The 17811-nt window shown below is 52.7% G+C and overlaps 2 protein-coding genes across 2 annotated transcripts; one reads left to right on the top strand and one right to left on the bottom strand.

Annotated features, from left to right (window-relative positions):
• Nucleotides 1-659: 659 nt before the first annotated feature.
• FRAT1 (FRAT regulator of WNT signaling pathway 1) lies at nt 660-3247 on the top strand. Its single transcript, XM_055352630.2, has one exon. The coding sequence runs from the start codon at nt 879-881 to the stop codon at nt 1716-1718; it is 840 nt and encodes a 279-aa protein (XP_055208605.2). The 5' UTR covers nt 660-878; the 3' UTR covers nt 1719-3247.
• Nucleotides 3248-13990: 10743 nt separating this feature from the next.
• FRAT2 (FRAT regulator of WNT signaling pathway 2) lies at nt 13991-16529 on the bottom strand. Its single transcript, XM_055352631.2, has one exon. It carries the CDS (start codon nt 16048-16050, stop codon nt 15367-15369), a length of 684 nt encoding a protein of 227 aa, XP_055208606.2. The 5' UTR covers nt 16051-16529; the 3' UTR covers nt 13991-15366.
• Nucleotides 16530-17811: the final 1282 nt, after the last annotated feature.

A 17811-nucleotide genomic window follows, 5' to 3' on the forward strand; every position in this document is an offset into this window, starting at 1 on the left:
GTGAGTGGAGATCGAGCCACTGCACTCCAGCCTGGGCGATAGAGCGAGACTCCGTCTCAAAAAAACAAACAAACAAATAAACAAAAAGACTAGCAACCTCCTCTCCAGCAATGCCAACCCCAGTCCAGGCCCCCATCCGCCCAGGATCTCGATCAAAAAACATTAATCTGTGGCCTTTCTTTGCCATTTCCAACTCTGCCACCTCCATCGAACGACAAGGTCCCCTTCTTCCTTTCCATTCCCGTCAGCTTCATTTCCCTAATCTCCGTACAAATCCCTAGCCTGACTCCCTTTCCTTTCCATCCTCACCAGACGCCCGCATGCCGGACCTCAAAAGCGCAAACGCTAAAAACCGGTTGAGTTGACGCACGGAGAGAAGGGGTGTGTGGGTGGGTGTGTGTGTGTTAGTGTGTGTGCTTGCTTGTGTGTGGAAGAAACCAACAGGGTTCACGCTAGTGTCCATTTCTGGAAATGCCAATCGCGCCCGACTGCGGGAGCCAGGATCAGGTCCCCACGGCGCTCTCGCAGACAGCACCCTGAGCGAAGGAGCTCAGAAGGCAGTCCGGCTTCACCCAGACCCCCAATCCCACAGAAGCGCCGTCCCCCAGCGGCACAGCACCCCCTCCCCGGCGCGGTGGTAGGGCCCGACGCGACGTCACCCATTGTTTACAAATCAACCCGAGCCGGCAGGATTCCGGCTCCCGCGGCTGCAGGCGCGCGGCTCGAGTGCCTGGCGGGCTCCGGCTTCCGCGTCCGCCCCGGCCCCGGTCCGGACTTAGTCTTCAGCACCGCGCCCGCTCCGCCGCGACCCACCGCGCCCGCCGGCAGCCGAGCCCCCAGCGACGCCCGCACAGCTCCGGGTGCCCAGACAGGGGGCCATGCCGTGCCGGAGGGAGGAGGAAGAGGAAGCCGGCGAGGAGGCGGAGGGGGAGGAAGAGGAGGAGGACAGCTTCCTCCTACTGCAGCAGTCAGTGGCGCTGGGCAGCTCGGGCGAGGTGGACCGGCTGGTGGCCCAGATCGGCGAGACGCTGCAGCTGGACGCGGCGCAGCACAGCCCGGCCTCGCCGTGCGGGCCCCCGGGGGTGCCGCTGCGGGCCGCGGGGCCCCTGGCTGCGGCGGTGCCGGCGGACAAGGCCAGGTCCCCGGCGGTGCCGCTGCTGCTGCCTCCCGCGTCCGCGGAGACTGTGGGCCCGGCGCCCCCTGGGGTCCTGCGCTGCGCCCTGGGGGACCGCGGCCGCTTGCGGGGCCGCGCTGCGCCCTACTGCGTGGCCGAGCTCGCCACAGGCCCCAGCGCGCTGTCCCCACTGCCCCCTCAGGCCGACCTTGATGGGCCTCCGGGAGCTGGCAAGCAGGGCATCCCGCAGCCGCTGTCGGGTCCGTGCCGGCGAGGATGGCTCCGGGGCGCCGCCGCCTCCCGCCGCCTGCAGCAGCGACGCGGGTCCCAACCAGAAACCCGCACAGGCGACGACGACCCGCACCGGCTTCTGCAGCAGCTAGTGCTCTCTGGAAACCTCATCAAGGAGGCCGTGCGAAGGCTTCATTCGCGACGGCTGCAGTTACGTGCAAAGCTTCCCCAACGCCCGCTCCTGGGACCTCTGTCGGCCCCGGTGCATGAACCCCCTTCGCCTCGCAGCCCTCGCGCGGCCTGCAGTGACCCTGGCGCCTCCGGGAGGGCGCAGCTCAGAACTGGCGACGGCGTTCTTGTGCCTGGCAGCTAACACGCCCGGGGTGGCCACAGCGCCAGCCTCAGACTGGAGGGCAAGGGGTTCCCTTGAGGGCTGCAGTTCTGCTCAGGCTGGTGGAGAACTCTGGCTTTTGGAAGCGAGAGTAAAAAGCTAATGACGAGGAACCGAAAAATCGCGAGTGTTTCGCGGGTAACTGGGGTTGAGGGCCAAAATATTTGGAATGAAGGACTTGGCCCTATTTAAGGCAGATTTTACAGAGCGCACCCCAAACGTACAAATCCGTAGGACTCCTTATTTGGCGTGACCCGACCTGGCCGCGGAGCCTGCATTTCCTCGCAGCCTCTCAGTGCCCTCCAGCCCCGCGACCATGTGGCCACAATCCACGCTTCTCCGGATCGCGGTGCGCCGGAACCACGGAGGATGATGCCAGTTACTTGCTTTACCTTTTCAGGGCTGGCTCCTGATCCACTTTGGGGGAGGAGAACATGAGTAGATAATTTCAGGGTGCAGCCCAATCTGCCAGACTTAAAAAAACCATCTTGTGTCTTTGGAGGTGCTGCTTAATATCAAACACGCGGTGCCATGAAGGGACCCTTTGGGGGTTGAATAGGAGTTAACCCCTGCGCTCTCTTTGCAACTGTCTGCCTTCTCAGAGTGGTGGGGGAAGGCTGTACGACACGGGTGGGGACAGGAGGTGGGGGCGGGGAGTATTGAATGGTGGTGGAACGGTAGAGAGGCGCGGAGTGAACCCCACGCCCTGTCTAAAGTGTATTTTCACAGCCGGCCCGCCTCTCCTCGGTTCAAGGTCACTGTTTCCTGGGCACGCACTGGGTTGCGGGACAGAGTAGCCAGGTTCTGCCGGTGCTCGGAGAAGAGCGCAGTGTTTTGCAAGTGCTGGAGTCTCCTGAGGACACGCGCGCCGCCGCCACCGCGGGTGTGGGAAAGCGCGGACGTGCTGGGCGTCTGTGCTTCGGTAGGCGACCACCGCCCCTGGCCGCGCTCCGGGCTTTCACGGAAACTCCCGAGACCGGGCCCTGGGTTCCTCCTCTCCTACTCGGCTGTGCAGTCCTACTCAAGCGGGTGGCTCTGGGATCCTGGGGGCCTGGGTTGGGGGCTAGGGAGACGCCATGTGATGGACACTCCAGGGACACACAGCCTAGCACAGCAGCTTATAATGGGCTCTCCGGGGCCATTTGCAATAACAGCTGCAATTCCCTGGTTAGACGAGTTGATTTCCTCCCTCTGCCCCTCCCCCAGCCATGCCAGCTGGCCTTTGTAAGTGCAGGAAACCGAGTAGAAAATGTGACCCTCCAAATGGAGAAGCTGCAGGCTTTGCCATTGTGAACCATGGTGAAGTGCTTGGAACATACTGTTCACTCACTCTAAAGGCGCTGAGACTGTGCTGTTGTTCTCGTTTTTATAGTCAATGGCTTGTTCATCATCCAGATGTGGCTACTGACATATCTACACTTCGCACCGGAGTGTCTGGAATCGTGGCTATCCTGATTATAGGATTTTAACTTAACTGAAATGCCTGCTTTGAATAAATGTGTTGGGTTTTTTGTTTGGTTTTATTTTATACTTGCCATCAGTGAAAAAGATGTACAGAACACATTTCTCTGATCTCCATAAACATGAAAACACTTGAAATCTCTGTCAGCCTGGCTTGCGGATGGTAATTAGAGCGCCTTTGTGTCTGAGCAGCTCACTAGCTAGACAAGGTCTCCGCAGCTGGGTGTGTATTGGAGCTGGCATGAAATTAAATGAAAGTGAGGTCAGGTTTTGGACCAATCCCATTCGTTAAAACCTCAGAGCCTTTTGGATTACTAGTCAGTGATGGAGATGTGTTATAAAGCTGCCTCTATTAGCAAAGGACATCAGATGAGCCAGTCACTGCAAACTGGGAGGCTTATCTTTTTTTTTTCTTTTTCTTTTTCTTTTTTTCTTCTTTCTCACTGTGGCCATTAAGTGCACTTGTTCCGTAAGGTGGGCCTTAAGGCTGGGGCAGCTCTTGATTAGGAGACTGCTCACAGTGTGAGCCTGGTGGTAGGAAAGCTGGGTGGAAACTTACAAAAGACTCCTGTCTTTGCCCCTGGCACATTTATACCATTCTGTCCCTAAGCAGTGACATAACAGGCCATGTCTATCCTTATGGTTCTGACTTACTTCAGTCTGTTCCCTCATGGAAGGAGCTAATTTCCTCCCTCTGAGGAAAGAGTACCCAGAGTTTAAGCCCACTTCTGAAGTGGGAAGGGAACCCTGGACAAGTTGCTCTACCTCTGTGGCTTCAGTTTCCTCATCCGTACAACAGGGATAATGAAATAAAAGGTGGGCCAGGCCCAGTAGCTTACACCTGTAATCCTAGTAGCACTTTGGGAGGCTAAAGTGGAGGATTGCTGGAGCCCAGAAGTTCAAGACCAGCCAGGGCAATATAGTGAGACCTCACCTCTCCAAAAATAAATAGATAAATGGCCGGGCACAGTGGCTCACGCCTGCAATCCCAGCACTTTGGGAGGCCAAGAAGGGCTGATCACGAGGTCAGGAGTTCAAGACCAGCCTGACCAACATGGTGAAACCCCATCTCTACTAAAAATACAAAAATTAACTGGGCATGGTGGTGCACGCCCATAATCCCAGGTACTCAGGAAGCTGAGGCAGGAGAATCGCTTGAACCTGGGAGGCAGAGGTTGCAGTGAGCTGAGATCGCGCCACTGCACTCCAGCCTGGGCGACAGAGCGAGACTCTGTCTCAAATAAGATAAAATAAAATAAATAAATAAATGAGGCAAGAGGACTGCTTGAGCCTAGGAGTTTGAGGCTGTAGTAAGCCATGATTGAGCTACTGCACTCCCACCTGGGTGGCAGCGCTAGACCCTGCCTCAAAAAAATAAATTAATAAAAGGCATATGGTGACTGGCACATGCTGCAGATGAACAGTATCTAGTCCCTACCCCTTCCTTCCCAGGTGACGGTGTCCCAGGTGTCCTCATTTTCCCATAAAACAAGAGCATGCCATGATCCCAAATCTGCTTTCTGGAGTGTTCTATGACTTCGAGTCCTGATTTTCTAACTTCCTTTTTGGTTCAATGCCCCATTTTCTCAAATTCACACACAGACGCTGATGGTCTCTGAGGAGTACCTGCAGAACACACCAAGCCTGCCATTTCCCACAACATGCCCAGAAAGGGCTGTGGGGGCCTCAGTCCAGTGTTCTCCAGCATGGGAAGGGTAACTATGGAGGCTCTAATACAAACTGAGGAAAAGGAGCCCCCAATAGTGTAGTGGGCACCACCTCTGGGCACTGAGCATGAGGGGAAAGTGGCCAGGTGCTGATGTCCCCTGGCATCGGAGTAGCCCTGAAGTCCCCAGTTCCCATTCTTAGTTGATGTACGATTTATCCAAGGTCAAGGGGTTATGAGCAATCCAGGGCTTTCCATCTGGAAATAGGCTATGATTTGATGTCACTGCACCGACGGTGCATAGCTTCTTGTAATAAGAATGACTGGTTAAGTTCAGACTCAACCTTAGGGCCCATGCAGAACAACCCACTCCTAAAAAAGGAAAATTGGGAAAAACTAAAGCCTCTCTACATAAAGCAAGTTAGCACTCTAAACACATTATAATCCAGTAACCGTTCATCTTTGTTTTTATTTTTTATCTTATTTACTTATTTATTTTTGAGACAGAGTCTTGCTCTGTCACCCAGGCTGGAGTGCAATGGCGTGATCTCGGCTCACTGCAAGCTCCGCCTCCTGGGTTCAAGTGATTCTCCCGCCTCAGTCTCCTGAGTAGCTGGGACTACAGGCACCCGCCATCACGCCCAGCTAATTTTTGTATATTTGTAGAGGCGGGGTTTCCCCATGTTACCCAGGCTGGTCTGGAACTCCTAACCTCAGGTGATCCACCTGCCTCAGCCTCCCAAAGTGCTGGGATTTTAGGCGTGAGCCACCGCATCCGGCCTGTTTTTTTGTTTTTTTTTTTTTTAATCCTGCCAAGTTTTTTTTTTTTTTAGACGAAGTCTCGCTCTGTCACCCAGGCTGGAGTGCAGTGGCATGATCTCGGCTTACTGCAAGCTCCACCTCCTGGGTTCACACCATTCTCCTGCCTCAGCCTCTGGAATAGTTGGGACTACAGGTGCCCGCCACCATGCCCGGCTAATTTTTTGTATTTTTAGTAGAGATGGGGTTTCACCGCGTTAGCCAGGATGGTCTCGATCTCCTGACCTCCTGATCCGCCTGCCTCGGCCTCCCAAAGTGCTGGGATTACAGGCATGAGCCACCGCACCCAGCCAAATCCTGCCAAGTTTTACTATTCACCCCAAAATACTTTTTTTGGGATAAGTCAGGATTTACATAAAGTGTGGGGTTTTTTGTTTGTTTGTTTGTTTGTTTGTTTGTGACGGGGTCTCAGTCAGTCACCCAGGAGTGCAACGGTGAGATCTCAGCTCACTGCAACCTCCACCTCCTGGACTCAAGTGATTCTCCCATCTCTTGAGTAATTGGACTACAGGTGCGTGCCACCATGCCTGGATAATTTTAAAATTTTTTATAAAGACAAGGTTTTGCCATGTTGCCCAGGCTGTTCTCAAACTCTTGGGCTCAAGCAATCCACCTGCCTCAGCCTCCCAAAGTGCTGGGATTACAAGTGTGAGCCACCTCGCCCAGCCAGGATTTACATAAAGTATTTTAAAAGTCATATTGGGGCAGACGTGGTGGCTCATGCCTGTAATCCTAGCACTTTGGGAGGTCGAGGCAGGTGGATCACCTGAGGTCAAGAGTTCAAGACCAGCGTGGCCAAAATGGGGAACCCTCGTCTCTACTAAAAATACAAAAGTTAGCTGGACGTGGTGGTGGGCACCTGTAATCCCAGCTACTAGGAGGCTGAGCCAGGAAAATCGCTTGAACCCAGGAGGCGGAGCGTGCAGTGAGCTGAGATCTCACCGTTGCACTCCAGCCTGGGCAAAAGAGCAAAACCTCTGTATCAAAAAAAAAAAAAAAAAAAAAAGTCATATTAGACAATTTTATAGGTGGAAAAATAGTCCAAGGAAGTGAGCAGGGAAGAATGACCTACCAAAGTTGTTTATGAAGCCAGAGGCCTAGCAGAGTCTAGAAGCTAGGTCTCCCAGCTCCCAACTCAGGGCTCTTTCCAGTGGCTCCATATCATCAAACATGGTCCAATATTGTTCACTGCACAACTCTGCACATAGGCTACCATGGGAATGACATCCCTACAATTGCGCAAATTGGTGACCCTGCCATTGGAACCCTGGAAAATTGTGCTCCAAGTTCCTAGGCTGAGTTAGGGAATGCCATTTCCTTACGAAATGTTCAGCATCCTATGAACACAGCTGGCCACAGAAAATGGCCTGGGTGAGACATGAGAACAAAGCTACAAATGGAATGAAACAAAGTGACACATACATTGGCAAATAAGTGATTTAGAGAAACGAATGCCCCACCTCACAGAGAACTCCAGAGTCTGCCACCCCAAGATTTCATTCTAAATTAGGCATACCTCCGACAATATTTGGATTCAATTTTTACCCTTTTTTGCTCTTTCTTTTTCCAGCTCAGATACAGAAACCTGGAGCGAAGATCAGACACCACTTTCCTATCTAGCAAAGTCTATGTTGCAACCTGTGATCCCTTCCTTCCAATCAGGAAAGAGTTACCTTGGCAACGAAATTACTAACTCACTCAATTAGCCCCCACTTCTACCAATGCTCAGTAATCACAGACCATCAGCCTCCGGAGAGCTCAGCTTTCAGCAGTCTGATGCTACCGCCTCATTTAGAGATGGAAGCTCAGAGAGGTTTCCACTCCGAGGTGCACTCCATTTGAACACTGTGAAAGCTGGTGCAGGCAAAGGGGCAAAACTCTTCCGAGTAGTGTTTCCTCCTGGTTTTCCATCATAACTGAAGGGAGAGCAATTGACCTGCCCCTACCGGTGTTACCCAAAAGATAGAATAGGTAAGAGTGGGGGGTCTGCAGGCAGCCCTCCACTGTCGGCTGTGTCATATGGGACAGGGTCAGTAAGCTCAATGAACTCATTTGCAAAATGTGGGTAAGGGTAGAGCACCTTGAAGAGCTGTGTGAAAATTAAATTAGAACCAAAGAGCAAATGGTATGGGAACCAAAGAGCAAATAATAAACAAAAGAGAACATTGTTCCTGAGAGACGTTGCATTAAGGCCACTTCTTTGAGTCTTCTGCAGAAAACCCTGCCTCTTACTGACTTCTTCAATATTTCTTAACAGGCACAAACCTGTTTCTTCTGAAGGTCAGACCAGTTTCCTGATCATGCACCCCAGTTGCATAGGTGGGTGTTAAGGGAAGTGTAGAAGAAGGGAATAAGGGGGGAGGCGGCCGGGTGCAGTGGCTCACACCTGTAATCTCAACAATTTGGTAAACCCAGGCAGGCGGATCATGTGAGGTCAGGAGTTCGAAACCAGCCTGGCCAAAATGGTGAAACCTCGTCTCTACTAAAAATACAAAAATTAGCTGGGTGTGGTGGTGCATACTACTTGGGAGGCTGAGGCAGGAGAATCACTTGAACTCAGGAGGCGGAGGTTACAGTGAGCCGAGATCACGCCACCGCACTCCAGCATGGGCATCTAAAAAGAGAGAGAGAAAAAGGGTGGAGCCAAGCTAAGCCTGCAAAGCAGCTCAGGGTTGGAACTGGTGGAATAGAGGCAGCAGGAATATCACAAAGGATAGGGTTGGCAGTTGGCAGTGAACACAGCCTGGGGCCACAGCTCTTAACTCCCCCATTTCCTATCAGAAAACCTATCCTTTTCCAAAATTCAAATACTGAAGTTCTACTTGCTGTCCTGTCCAGTCCTGGCTATAATCTGCACTGAGAAAACCATACAATAGGCCGGGTGCGGTGGCTCACACCTGTAATCCCAACACTTTGGGAGGCTGAGACGGGTGGATCACCTGAGGTCAAGAGTTCGAGACTAGCCTGGCCAACATGGTGAAACCCTGTCTCTACTGAAAATACAAAAATTAGCCAGGCATGGTGGCATGTGCCTGTAGTCCCAGCTACTCGGAGGGCTGAGGTAGGAGAATCGCTTGAACCCATGAGGCAGAGGTTGCAGTGGGCTGAGATGGTGCCATTGCACTCCAGCCTGGGTGGCAGAGTGAGACTCCATCTCCAAAAAAAAAAATAGAAAACCATGCAATTTCTTCACAGGAAGTGGCCTTTGAGTTCATTTCATTCTCACTCTCACATTTTATTTACTGTCATTATAGAGTTATCTCAGGGACTCATATGTGAATGAATGTGTTCTCTTCCCCAATAGATTATATATTTTGTGATGGCAGAGGAGTGACAAGATGTTCAGGATGTTTTAGGCAGATGGTCAGGCTGCATGGCATGGGGAGTGGTCTGGAGCTGAGGAAAACACTGATGGTCAGCCAGATCGGCCGAATGGTGTTAAAGCTCCCAGGCACCCAGGCGATTAAGGGAGAGGAAAACATAAGAGGCATTTCCAAAACAAAACCGGTAGGCCTCAGTTAACTGTACCGTGTAGCTGTAAAATCGTGGCTCTGGAGCCAGACTGCCTGGCTCCTTCCTTGAAAGCTCCTTCCTGTGACCTTGGGCAGGTAACTTCACCTCTCTAACCTTACGTTCAGTTGCAAAGTCCCATGATAAAAAAAAAAAAAAGTCCCCCCCTCAGATGGTTGTTGTGAGGATTGAGCTAATGCTAGTAAAAATGCTTAGGCCACTGCCTGCCTGCAACATAGCTGCATTTAGCAACAGCACCAGGGTACTGGTATTTAGTAAATATTTGCAGAGCAAACAATGGGCAATTTCAACAGACTGGCAGAGGCTAAGGGAGTGGGGTGCTTAGGACGTAGATGATGTGTTGTGGTGCCTACAAGTCTGAAGATGGGAAAAGAGTGACTACAGCTAAAAAGGGAAAATGGCCAAGGGAAGGATTCACTCAGCCAGGAGAGAACTGTGCTCATCTGGGTGTGGATGGAGGATACAAAAGGGTGAAATTGCCGGGCACGGTGGCTCACACCTGTAATCCCAGTACTTTGAGAGGCCAAGGCGGGTGGATCACTTGAGGTCAAGAGTTTGAGACCAACCTGGCCAACATGGTGAAACCGTCTCTACTAAAAATACAAAAATTAGCTGGGCGTGGTGGCACATGCCTGTAGTCCCAGCTACTCAGGAGGCTAAGGCATGAGAATCACTTGAACCCAGGAGGCTGAGGTTGCACGCCACTACACTCCAGCCTGGGTGACAGAGCGATATGCCATCTCAAGAAAAAAAAGGGGGTGAAATCAAAGGGAAGATGCTATAAAGGTCTAAGTTCCTGGAGGAGTGGGACAGTATGGGGTCCTCAGCCAGGGCAGGTTTGAAGGGCAGGGCTTAGGGGGACTGTGGTTGTGGATGCCCCACATGACAGCTCCCTATGTCACTAACTGTCCTGCCACAGTGTGGCTGCAACCTGACAGATAGGTTGCTGAAACCATCCTTCATGCCTGGGATGGCTGGACATGTTTCTGTTGTTTTTGTGTGAATGAATTATCTGTAGCTGATGCTATAATGGAATGAAAATGAAAACTGATACCAAGGAGTTTAAGTGCTCCCTCTTATCAACTGTTAACTGACTCATAGCAAGTAAAATCACAACCCCCAACTGATACGCTGCCCAGGCAGTTTGTTTGACTTATTGATTTGGGTGGGTTGAAAAAAGCAAGAGCTGGTTATCATCCTGTTACCTTTGCCCTGCCTTTTGCCTGTTTCTGTAACTGCCTAAATTAGATTCCACAGCCTAAGATCGGTGAAAAATGGTTTCCTATAGGTTTTCCTGAAAATCTTTCCTAGACACTGAAGTCACACACCCCTTTCTGCTGATGCACCATAAATAGTACTTTTCTTCAGCTGGGCTAAGGAGGGGAGGAATCCAGTGCAGATGTTCAAAACACGCTACTTAAGGGTGCTGACAAAGGCAACTTGAGAATTAACTTCAGGATTCAAAGACAGTGAAAGTCATTGAATAAGATCTGATTCCATACGCCCCAGACCTCTGTGGCCTGACTACAGAGGATATACATAGGGATAATAGATACAGCTGTTTCCGTTATGTGCACATGTGGAACCACATACATTCCACGCTTCTACTGTTCACCCTGCAGTCTCCCTTGGCTTCTCTTGGGTCTACTTTTATTTTCTGTCTGTTCCTTTTGTGTAGTCTTCTTCCTCCCAGAGATTTGATGAGTTGGGTATTTGTAAAGTGCTTAGAAGGCCGGGCACACACAGGCTGGGTGCGGTGGCTCACGCCTATAATCCCAGCACTTTGGAAGGCCGAGGCGGGTGGATCACTTGAGGTCAAAAGTTCGAGACCAGCCCGGACAACATGGCAAAACCCGTCTATACCAAAAAAATACAAAAAAAAAAAAAATTAGCCAGATGTGGTGGTGCCCACCTGCAGCTACAGCTCCTTGGGAGGCTGAGGCAGGAGAATCACTTGAACCTGGGAGGCAGAGGCAGGAGAATCACTTGAACCTGGGAGGCAGAAGTTGTAGTGAGCCGAGATCATGCCACTGCACTCCAGCCTGGGCAACAGTGTGAGACTGTCTCAAAAAAAAAAAGAAAAAAGAAAGAAAAAAAGTGCTTAGAACACAGCCTGGCACATGGCACGCACTATTGCACATTAGCTAGTGTTATTACTGCCCATCTTCCAGGCCCCATTCTGCGCCCCACCCCATCCCACCCCCTTAGCCTTAACTGCCAAATCTTTATCTTAAGCCCTGAACCCTCTCCAACTCCTAGTCATTTACAAGGCACCAGGCTTCTGTCCTCGTAACTTCCCATGTGAAACTCCTAATTATCCAAACACCACACACACACACACCATTTCTCATTATTTCCCTATTACTCTGGTCCTTCTAGGCTAGAGACTTGCAGAATGTTATCAGGGAAACATGGGCAATGGCCCCTTCAGAAGACGAAGCTGTCTCAACTCTGTGACCATCCACTACAAGGGGCTAGGGATATCCTAGCCAAAATCATTCCTGAGCTAAGAGTACTAGGAATGGGCTATCCCAAGCTGCAACACCTTGGAAATGGCCATTGCCTCCTAGACAGAGACACTTCCCCAGGCCCAGGCCCAGGCTCTCCACAGGCTTTGCAAATGGCTGGATCAGTAGCAAGAGTTGGGGTGAGAAGAGCGTACTGTGTGTAGGCTCAGACAGGGGACAAGGGTGTGTGAGAAGAGCATTGTGTGTAGGCTCAGACAGGGGGCAAGAGGACCAACTTAAGTGCCCTGAGTTCTGATTCTGCTCTACCACCAATAATTCCTTTCACCATTGTAAAAAGCAAAGTAGGGCCAGGCACGGTGGCTTACGACTGTAATCCCAGCACTTTGGGAGGCCAAGACAGGTGGATCACTTGAGGTCAGCAGTTTGAGACCAGCCAGGGCAACACGGTGAAACCTCATCTCTGCTAAAAATACAAAAGTTAGCTGGGAGTGGTGGCGGGCACCTGTAATCCCAGCTACTTGGGAGAATTACTCAGTAATTCTCCTTACTGAGGCAGGAAAATTGCTTGAACCCAGGAGGGGGAGGCTGCAGTGAGCCAAGATCGTGCCACTGCACTCCAGCCTGGGGACAGAGCAAGACCATGTCTTAAAAAAAAAAAAAAAATGCCGGGTGCCGTGGCTCATGCCTGTAATTCCAGCACTTTGGGAGGTCAAGGTAGGCGGATCACAAGGTCAGATCGAGACCATCCTGGCCAACATGGTAAAACCCCGTCTCTACTAAATATACAAAAATTAGCTGGGTATGGTGGCACGCTCCTGTAGTCCCAGTTACTCGGGAGGCTGAGGCAGGAGAATCACTTGAACCCAGGAGAGGGAGGCTGCAGTGAGCCGAGATCACACCACTGCACTCTAGCCAGGCGACAGAGCGAGATTCCATCTCAAAAAAAAAAAAAAAAAAAAAGTCTCGTAAAAGATGCCAACCAGGGTGCCTGCCCTAACAGGGATCAGCTCCATCTCTACCTAGGAAGTAGAGAAACACTCAGATCTTGTAGGTCTTTTCCCATTGTCTGTAGCCCTTATCTATAAGATGGAAAAATAGTGCCTACCTCGTGGCACATAAAGCCATGTAGTAGTACCAAGAATGAGCAGCTATCACTTTTTGAGCAATGAAGTCTCCCCTTCAACTCCTCATTTAACCCTTCCAACTCCCCTATTAAGTACTATTGTTTTACAAATCACAAGGGAAAAACTCAAGAGTCTTGACTTGCCCACCATGACACAGCTGGTGAGCAGAAAGGGCTGAGGCAACTGAGCATCAGCCTTCCTCTGCAGCCCCAGCCTCGGGAGTGTGCTGAGCAGGAGAGGTTCCCTGGGGGCTGGTTAGTAGAGCTGGGCAAGGAAGGGGCAAGGCAGGGGCTAGGTGTGGTGGCTCACGCCTTTAATCCCAGCACTTTGGGAGGCCAAGGGCAGATCACTTGAGCTCGAGTTCAAGACCAGCCTGGGCAACACAGTGAGAACCCATCTCTACTAAAAATATAAGAAATTAGCCTGGCATGGTGGTATGAGCCTGTAGTCCCAGCTACTCAGGAGGCTGAGGTGGGAGGACTGTTTGAGCCCAGGAGGTTGAGGCTGCAGTGAGCCAAGATTGTGCCACTGCACTCCACCCTGGGTTACAGAGTAAGACACCATCTCAAAATAATAAAATTAAATTAAAAAGAGAAAAGGGCAAGGTAGGAACTAGGAAGGGATTCAGCAAGGGCTCTATGCCTGGGAAGACAGGGCAGAGAGAGAATGAGGAGAGGAGGAGGGCTACTTCAGTCAAATCTAACCCCTGAGTGCTCAAACCAAGCCATTTTACAACTACCAAATACACTGCTGAAAACCGTTTTTCTCTCCCAAGGCCATAGCTCAAGACTAGGTCAGTCTCAAAGGGGAAAGCAGGCTGGCTTCGCCTGTGCCCTCCCCATTTTGCACAAAAACGTCCAGATGAAAACCCACCTCCCTCCACCACAGCACCTCTTTGCTCTCCAGCCCAGAAAGCATTTCTAGAATACACTGTCTTTCCACAAAGGGAGTGGAAGCCCATCTTGCAGCTTCTAAAAACCTGGACTCAATTTTCTGATCTTGTGGAATAAAAACTTAGAAGCACTCAAGTCCTGTCGCTCTACTAGGATTCTGTGCCCATCAGCATTGGCCCAAACCATTTGTCCAGGTCCCCCTGTTTAGCCCAAGTGCCCTCTTTATTATTAAGGACATCCCCATATGCTTTTCTGCCCCTCTCCCACCTTCCACCAAAATGCCAAACCGTGCTCCAAAACAAAAGCCAAATTTATTCAGCAGACATTTTAATTATGAAATCCTATAAATCAGGACCACCACAATTTCAGACACTCCGTTGCGAAGTGTACATCAATAGCTACATCTGGAGGATGAACAAGCCATTGAATCTTTTAAAAATTGGTTTAGCTACCTTAAAGTTTGGGGGTGGCACCTTACAAAAGCGCCGTCAAGTTTCATACAGCCAGCGGCTTCTCCTCTGGGAGAGTCACATTTTAAAACCGGTTTCAGACACAAAAGAAGGGCTGGCACGGGAGGAGGAAATAAATTGTGCGGGTGAGGAACCACCGAGGCCGAGGCCCATGGCTCCATGGAGGGCCAGAAGAGAGCAGAAAAACGTCCAGGGTCTCTCATGCATTCCTATAGACACCAGAAAGGGTGGAATAAGAAAGCTCAGCTGGGAGGACAGGAAAGAGACTCAAGAGATCATTTATGACTGTTTCTGAGAAAGCTCCTGGCATGGCCATGAGTGGCCTTCCGGGAGTCCTGTAAAAAGGAAAGCACAGAAAACAGGAAAGAACTCTCCCTACACGTCCCTCTCTGCCTGTTTGTGTCCTCGGGAGACTCCAAGCGGTGGTAAAGCACCAACAGGGCTCTTCTTGGAGCAAGAGAAAGAAAAGACTCCGGGGTGAGTAAGCTCTCCCAGGAACCCCACAGCAAACCGTGACCTTGACCACAGGTGGCAAGGTCAAGTCATTTACAAGTCCACATTCAAATCCAACTCTCCCACCTGCAAAATTCTTCACCTCTCTCCAGTCCCTTAATTGGAGTTCACATCTCCCACCTTCACCAGCCACCGAATCGGTGGGAGAAAGGGGCAATGCCAACCCACCCACCACCAAACTTTTACATTCTTCTCCCCTCTGGAATTTCTTTGCACAGCAATTGTAGCACCACTTTCACTAAGCTCCTCCACCAGAAAATAAGAAAATGCATGCGTGTCGTTAGTTTTCAAGTATTGTTATAAAGCCATCGCGATTCCTGCCCCTGAGCCCTCCTTAAACAATCCAAGCTCACGACGCCCCCAAGGGCTAAGTGAGGTACAAGTCGATGCAAGTAGCTGCCATAGTTCTCCCAGTTTATCCCAGGTCCTTGGGCTTGGATGGCCCGGGAAATTCTCATGCCCCACAGATGCACCCTGGCGCATACATTTCTCCACGCTTAAGTTTTCTCCGACGGCCTCGCGGCGGCTGGTAACTTCTCTGGTTGAGATCTCTCCCCACGCGCCTCCCCGCAGCCAAAGTGATCGCTCCCAGGCTGGCGACATCGGCTTCAGCTCAGAGTTAGTAGGAACTGGACGCTGTTGGGTCTACGCAGCGGCCTCCACTTCCTCCTCCAGGAGGCCTGGGTCAGAGCAAGGAGCCTGAGCGCTGCAGGGCAATGCGGTCAGGTCCGCTGCGGCCTCCCCCGGGCCCAGGGGCGCTTGCGGGGCCCGTGGCTGCAACCGCGGCGACGGCTCGTTGGAGTCTCCGCACGGCTTCCTTGATGAGGTTTCCCGAGAGCACGAGCTGCTGGAGGAGCCGATGCGGGTCGTCGTCGCCGGCGCGTGCCCCGGCTTGGGTCCATCGGCGCTGCTGCAGGCGGCGGGAGGTGACCGCGTCCCTGAGCCATCCTCGCCGGCACGGCCCCGGCAGCGAGCTGGGGCCTGCAGCGACCTCCGCCACGCAGTAGGGCGCAGCGCGTCCGCGCACGCGTCCGCGGTCCCCTAGGGCGCAGCGCAGGGCCCCAGAGGGCGCCGGGCCCACCGTCTCAGCCGACGCGGGAGGCAGCAGCAGCAGCGGCACCGACGGGGGCCGGGCCTTGTCCGCCGGCACCGCCGCAGCCAGGGGCCCCGGGGGCGCGCACGGCGAGGCCGGGCTGTCTTGCGCCGCGTCCAGCTGCAGCGCCTCACCGATCTGGGCCACCAGGCGGTCCACCTCGCCCGAGCTGCCCAGCGTCACCGACTGCTGCAGCAGGAGGAAGCTGTCCTCCTCCTCTTCCTCCCCCTCCGCCTCCTCGCCGGCTTCCTCTTCCTCCTCCCTCCGGCACGGCATGGCCCCCCGTCCTGGCACCCAGAGCTGTGCGGGCGTCGCTGGGGGCTTGGTTGCCCGCGGGCGCGGAGCTGCGGGCGAAGCCGGAGCAGGGGCGGACGCGGAAGCCGGAGCCCGCCAGGCACTCGAGCCGCGCGCCTGCAGCCGCGGGAGCCGGAATCCTGCCGGCTCGGGTTGATTTGTAAACAATGGGTGACGTCGCGCCGGGCCCTACCACCGCGCCGGGGCGGGGGTGACGCGCGAGAAGGCACGGGGGCGCAGGGCGGCGCGGGCGGCGACCGAAGCCGTCCCGCGCCTGTGTTCGTGGTCCCTCCAGGAGGGGGTCCGGGGCGTGGGGACTGATTTCCGACCGCCCGGGCCCAACGAGCCGTGCGGAAACGTGGCGCCTCGGAGGAAGCTGAGGTTGGTTTCTCCCACGCACGGACACACCCACACCCACTCCGGGCCCGCCTCCTGGGCCGCGGCCTCCCTCCCCACGTGTCGGCCGCGCCTAAGCCCTCCCGACTCCCGCCCCGCGCACCCGCAGTTCCCGGCCCCGGTCGTGGGGGAGGGGCGGGCCCCCGCGGGTCCGGCTTCGAAGAGGCGGGGCGGGGAAAGGCGGAGGGAATTAGGAGTGAAGAGGCAGCACCTTACTTATTTACTATTTAGAAAAGGTCTCTGTCGCCCAGGCTGAAGTATAGTGGCGCGAACACGGCTTACTGCAGCCTCGAACTCTGGCTTAAGCAATCATCCCACTTTAAGCCTCCCGAGCAGCTGGGACCACAGGCGCGGCCACCACGCCTGGCTAATTAAAAAAATTTTTTTTTGTAGAGACGGTGGTGGGGGGGGTCTCACTATATTGCCCAGGGTGGTCTCGAACTCTTGGGCTCAAGGAGTCCTCGCTCCTCGGCCTCCGAAAGTGTTGGGGTTACTGGCGTCACCCGCCGCGCCCGGCCTAAGAGGGGACGCTTTGAAGCAGAGCAGAATCGCTCTGAGGTGAGGTCCCAGAGGCTTTCCCTCCCGCAGTCTTCAAGCCCCCGGACATATCATGAGAATAGGACTCACCGCCGCTCGGCTAAAGAAGGGTCTTTTTTTTTTTCTTTTTTTAAGGTTCAAATAGAAATATAGGGGATTGGCCAGGAGCGGTGGGTGGCTCATGCCTGTGATCCCAACACTTTGGGAGGCCGAGGCGGGCGGATCACCTGAGGTCAGGAGTTCCAGACTAGTCTGGCCAACATGGTGAAACCCCCATCTCTGCTAAAAATACAAAAATTAGCCGGGCGTGGTGGCGGTCGCCTGTAATCCCAGCTACTCGGGAGACTGAGGCAGGAGAATGGTTTGAACCCTGGAGGCGGAGGTTGCAGTGAGCCGAGATCACGCCACTGCACTCCAGCCTGGGCAACAAAGCGAGACTCCGTCTCAAAAGAAAAAAAAAAAAAAGAAAAAGAAAAATATAAGGGATGGAAAAAATCTCTCATGGTTCACATTTAAATTTTTTTCCTTTTTAGCCTTTGTTCTATGAAAGTGTAGTATACAAACACATGCATACAGTGTTACACACTTTTCCACTTTGCCTTACATCATAAACGTTTTTCGTGTTATTGCATGCACTTTGAAAACATTTTAATGATTACATAAGTTTCCATCAAGTGCCTATGCTTTTAACATTTGCCTAATTTCACCATCGTTAAGTGTGTGACTAACATTTTTGTGCGCGACACTTTAAGATATTGATGATTCTTTCCTTAGAGCATATTCCCAGGAGTGGAATTTTAAGTCACAGGA

Source organism: Gorilla gorilla, chromosome 8 (assembly GCF_029281585.2).
Source record: "Gorilla gorilla gorilla isolate KB3781 chromosome 8, NHGRI_mGorGor1-v2.1_pri, whole genome shotgun sequence".
NCBI lineage: Eukaryota > Metazoa > Chordata > Mammalia > Primates > Hominidae > Gorilla > Gorilla gorilla.

Bases quoted from the DNA above. Each gene is read 5' to 3' on its own strand.
- FRAT1 (XM_055352630.2), top strand. From the start codon at position 879: ATGCCGTGCCGGAGGGAGGAGGAAGAGGAAGCCGGCGAGGAGGCGGAG.
- FRAT2 (XM_055352631.2), bottom strand. From the start codon at position 16,050: ATGCCGTGCCGGAGGGAGGAGGAAGAGGAAGCCGGCGAGGAGGCGGAG.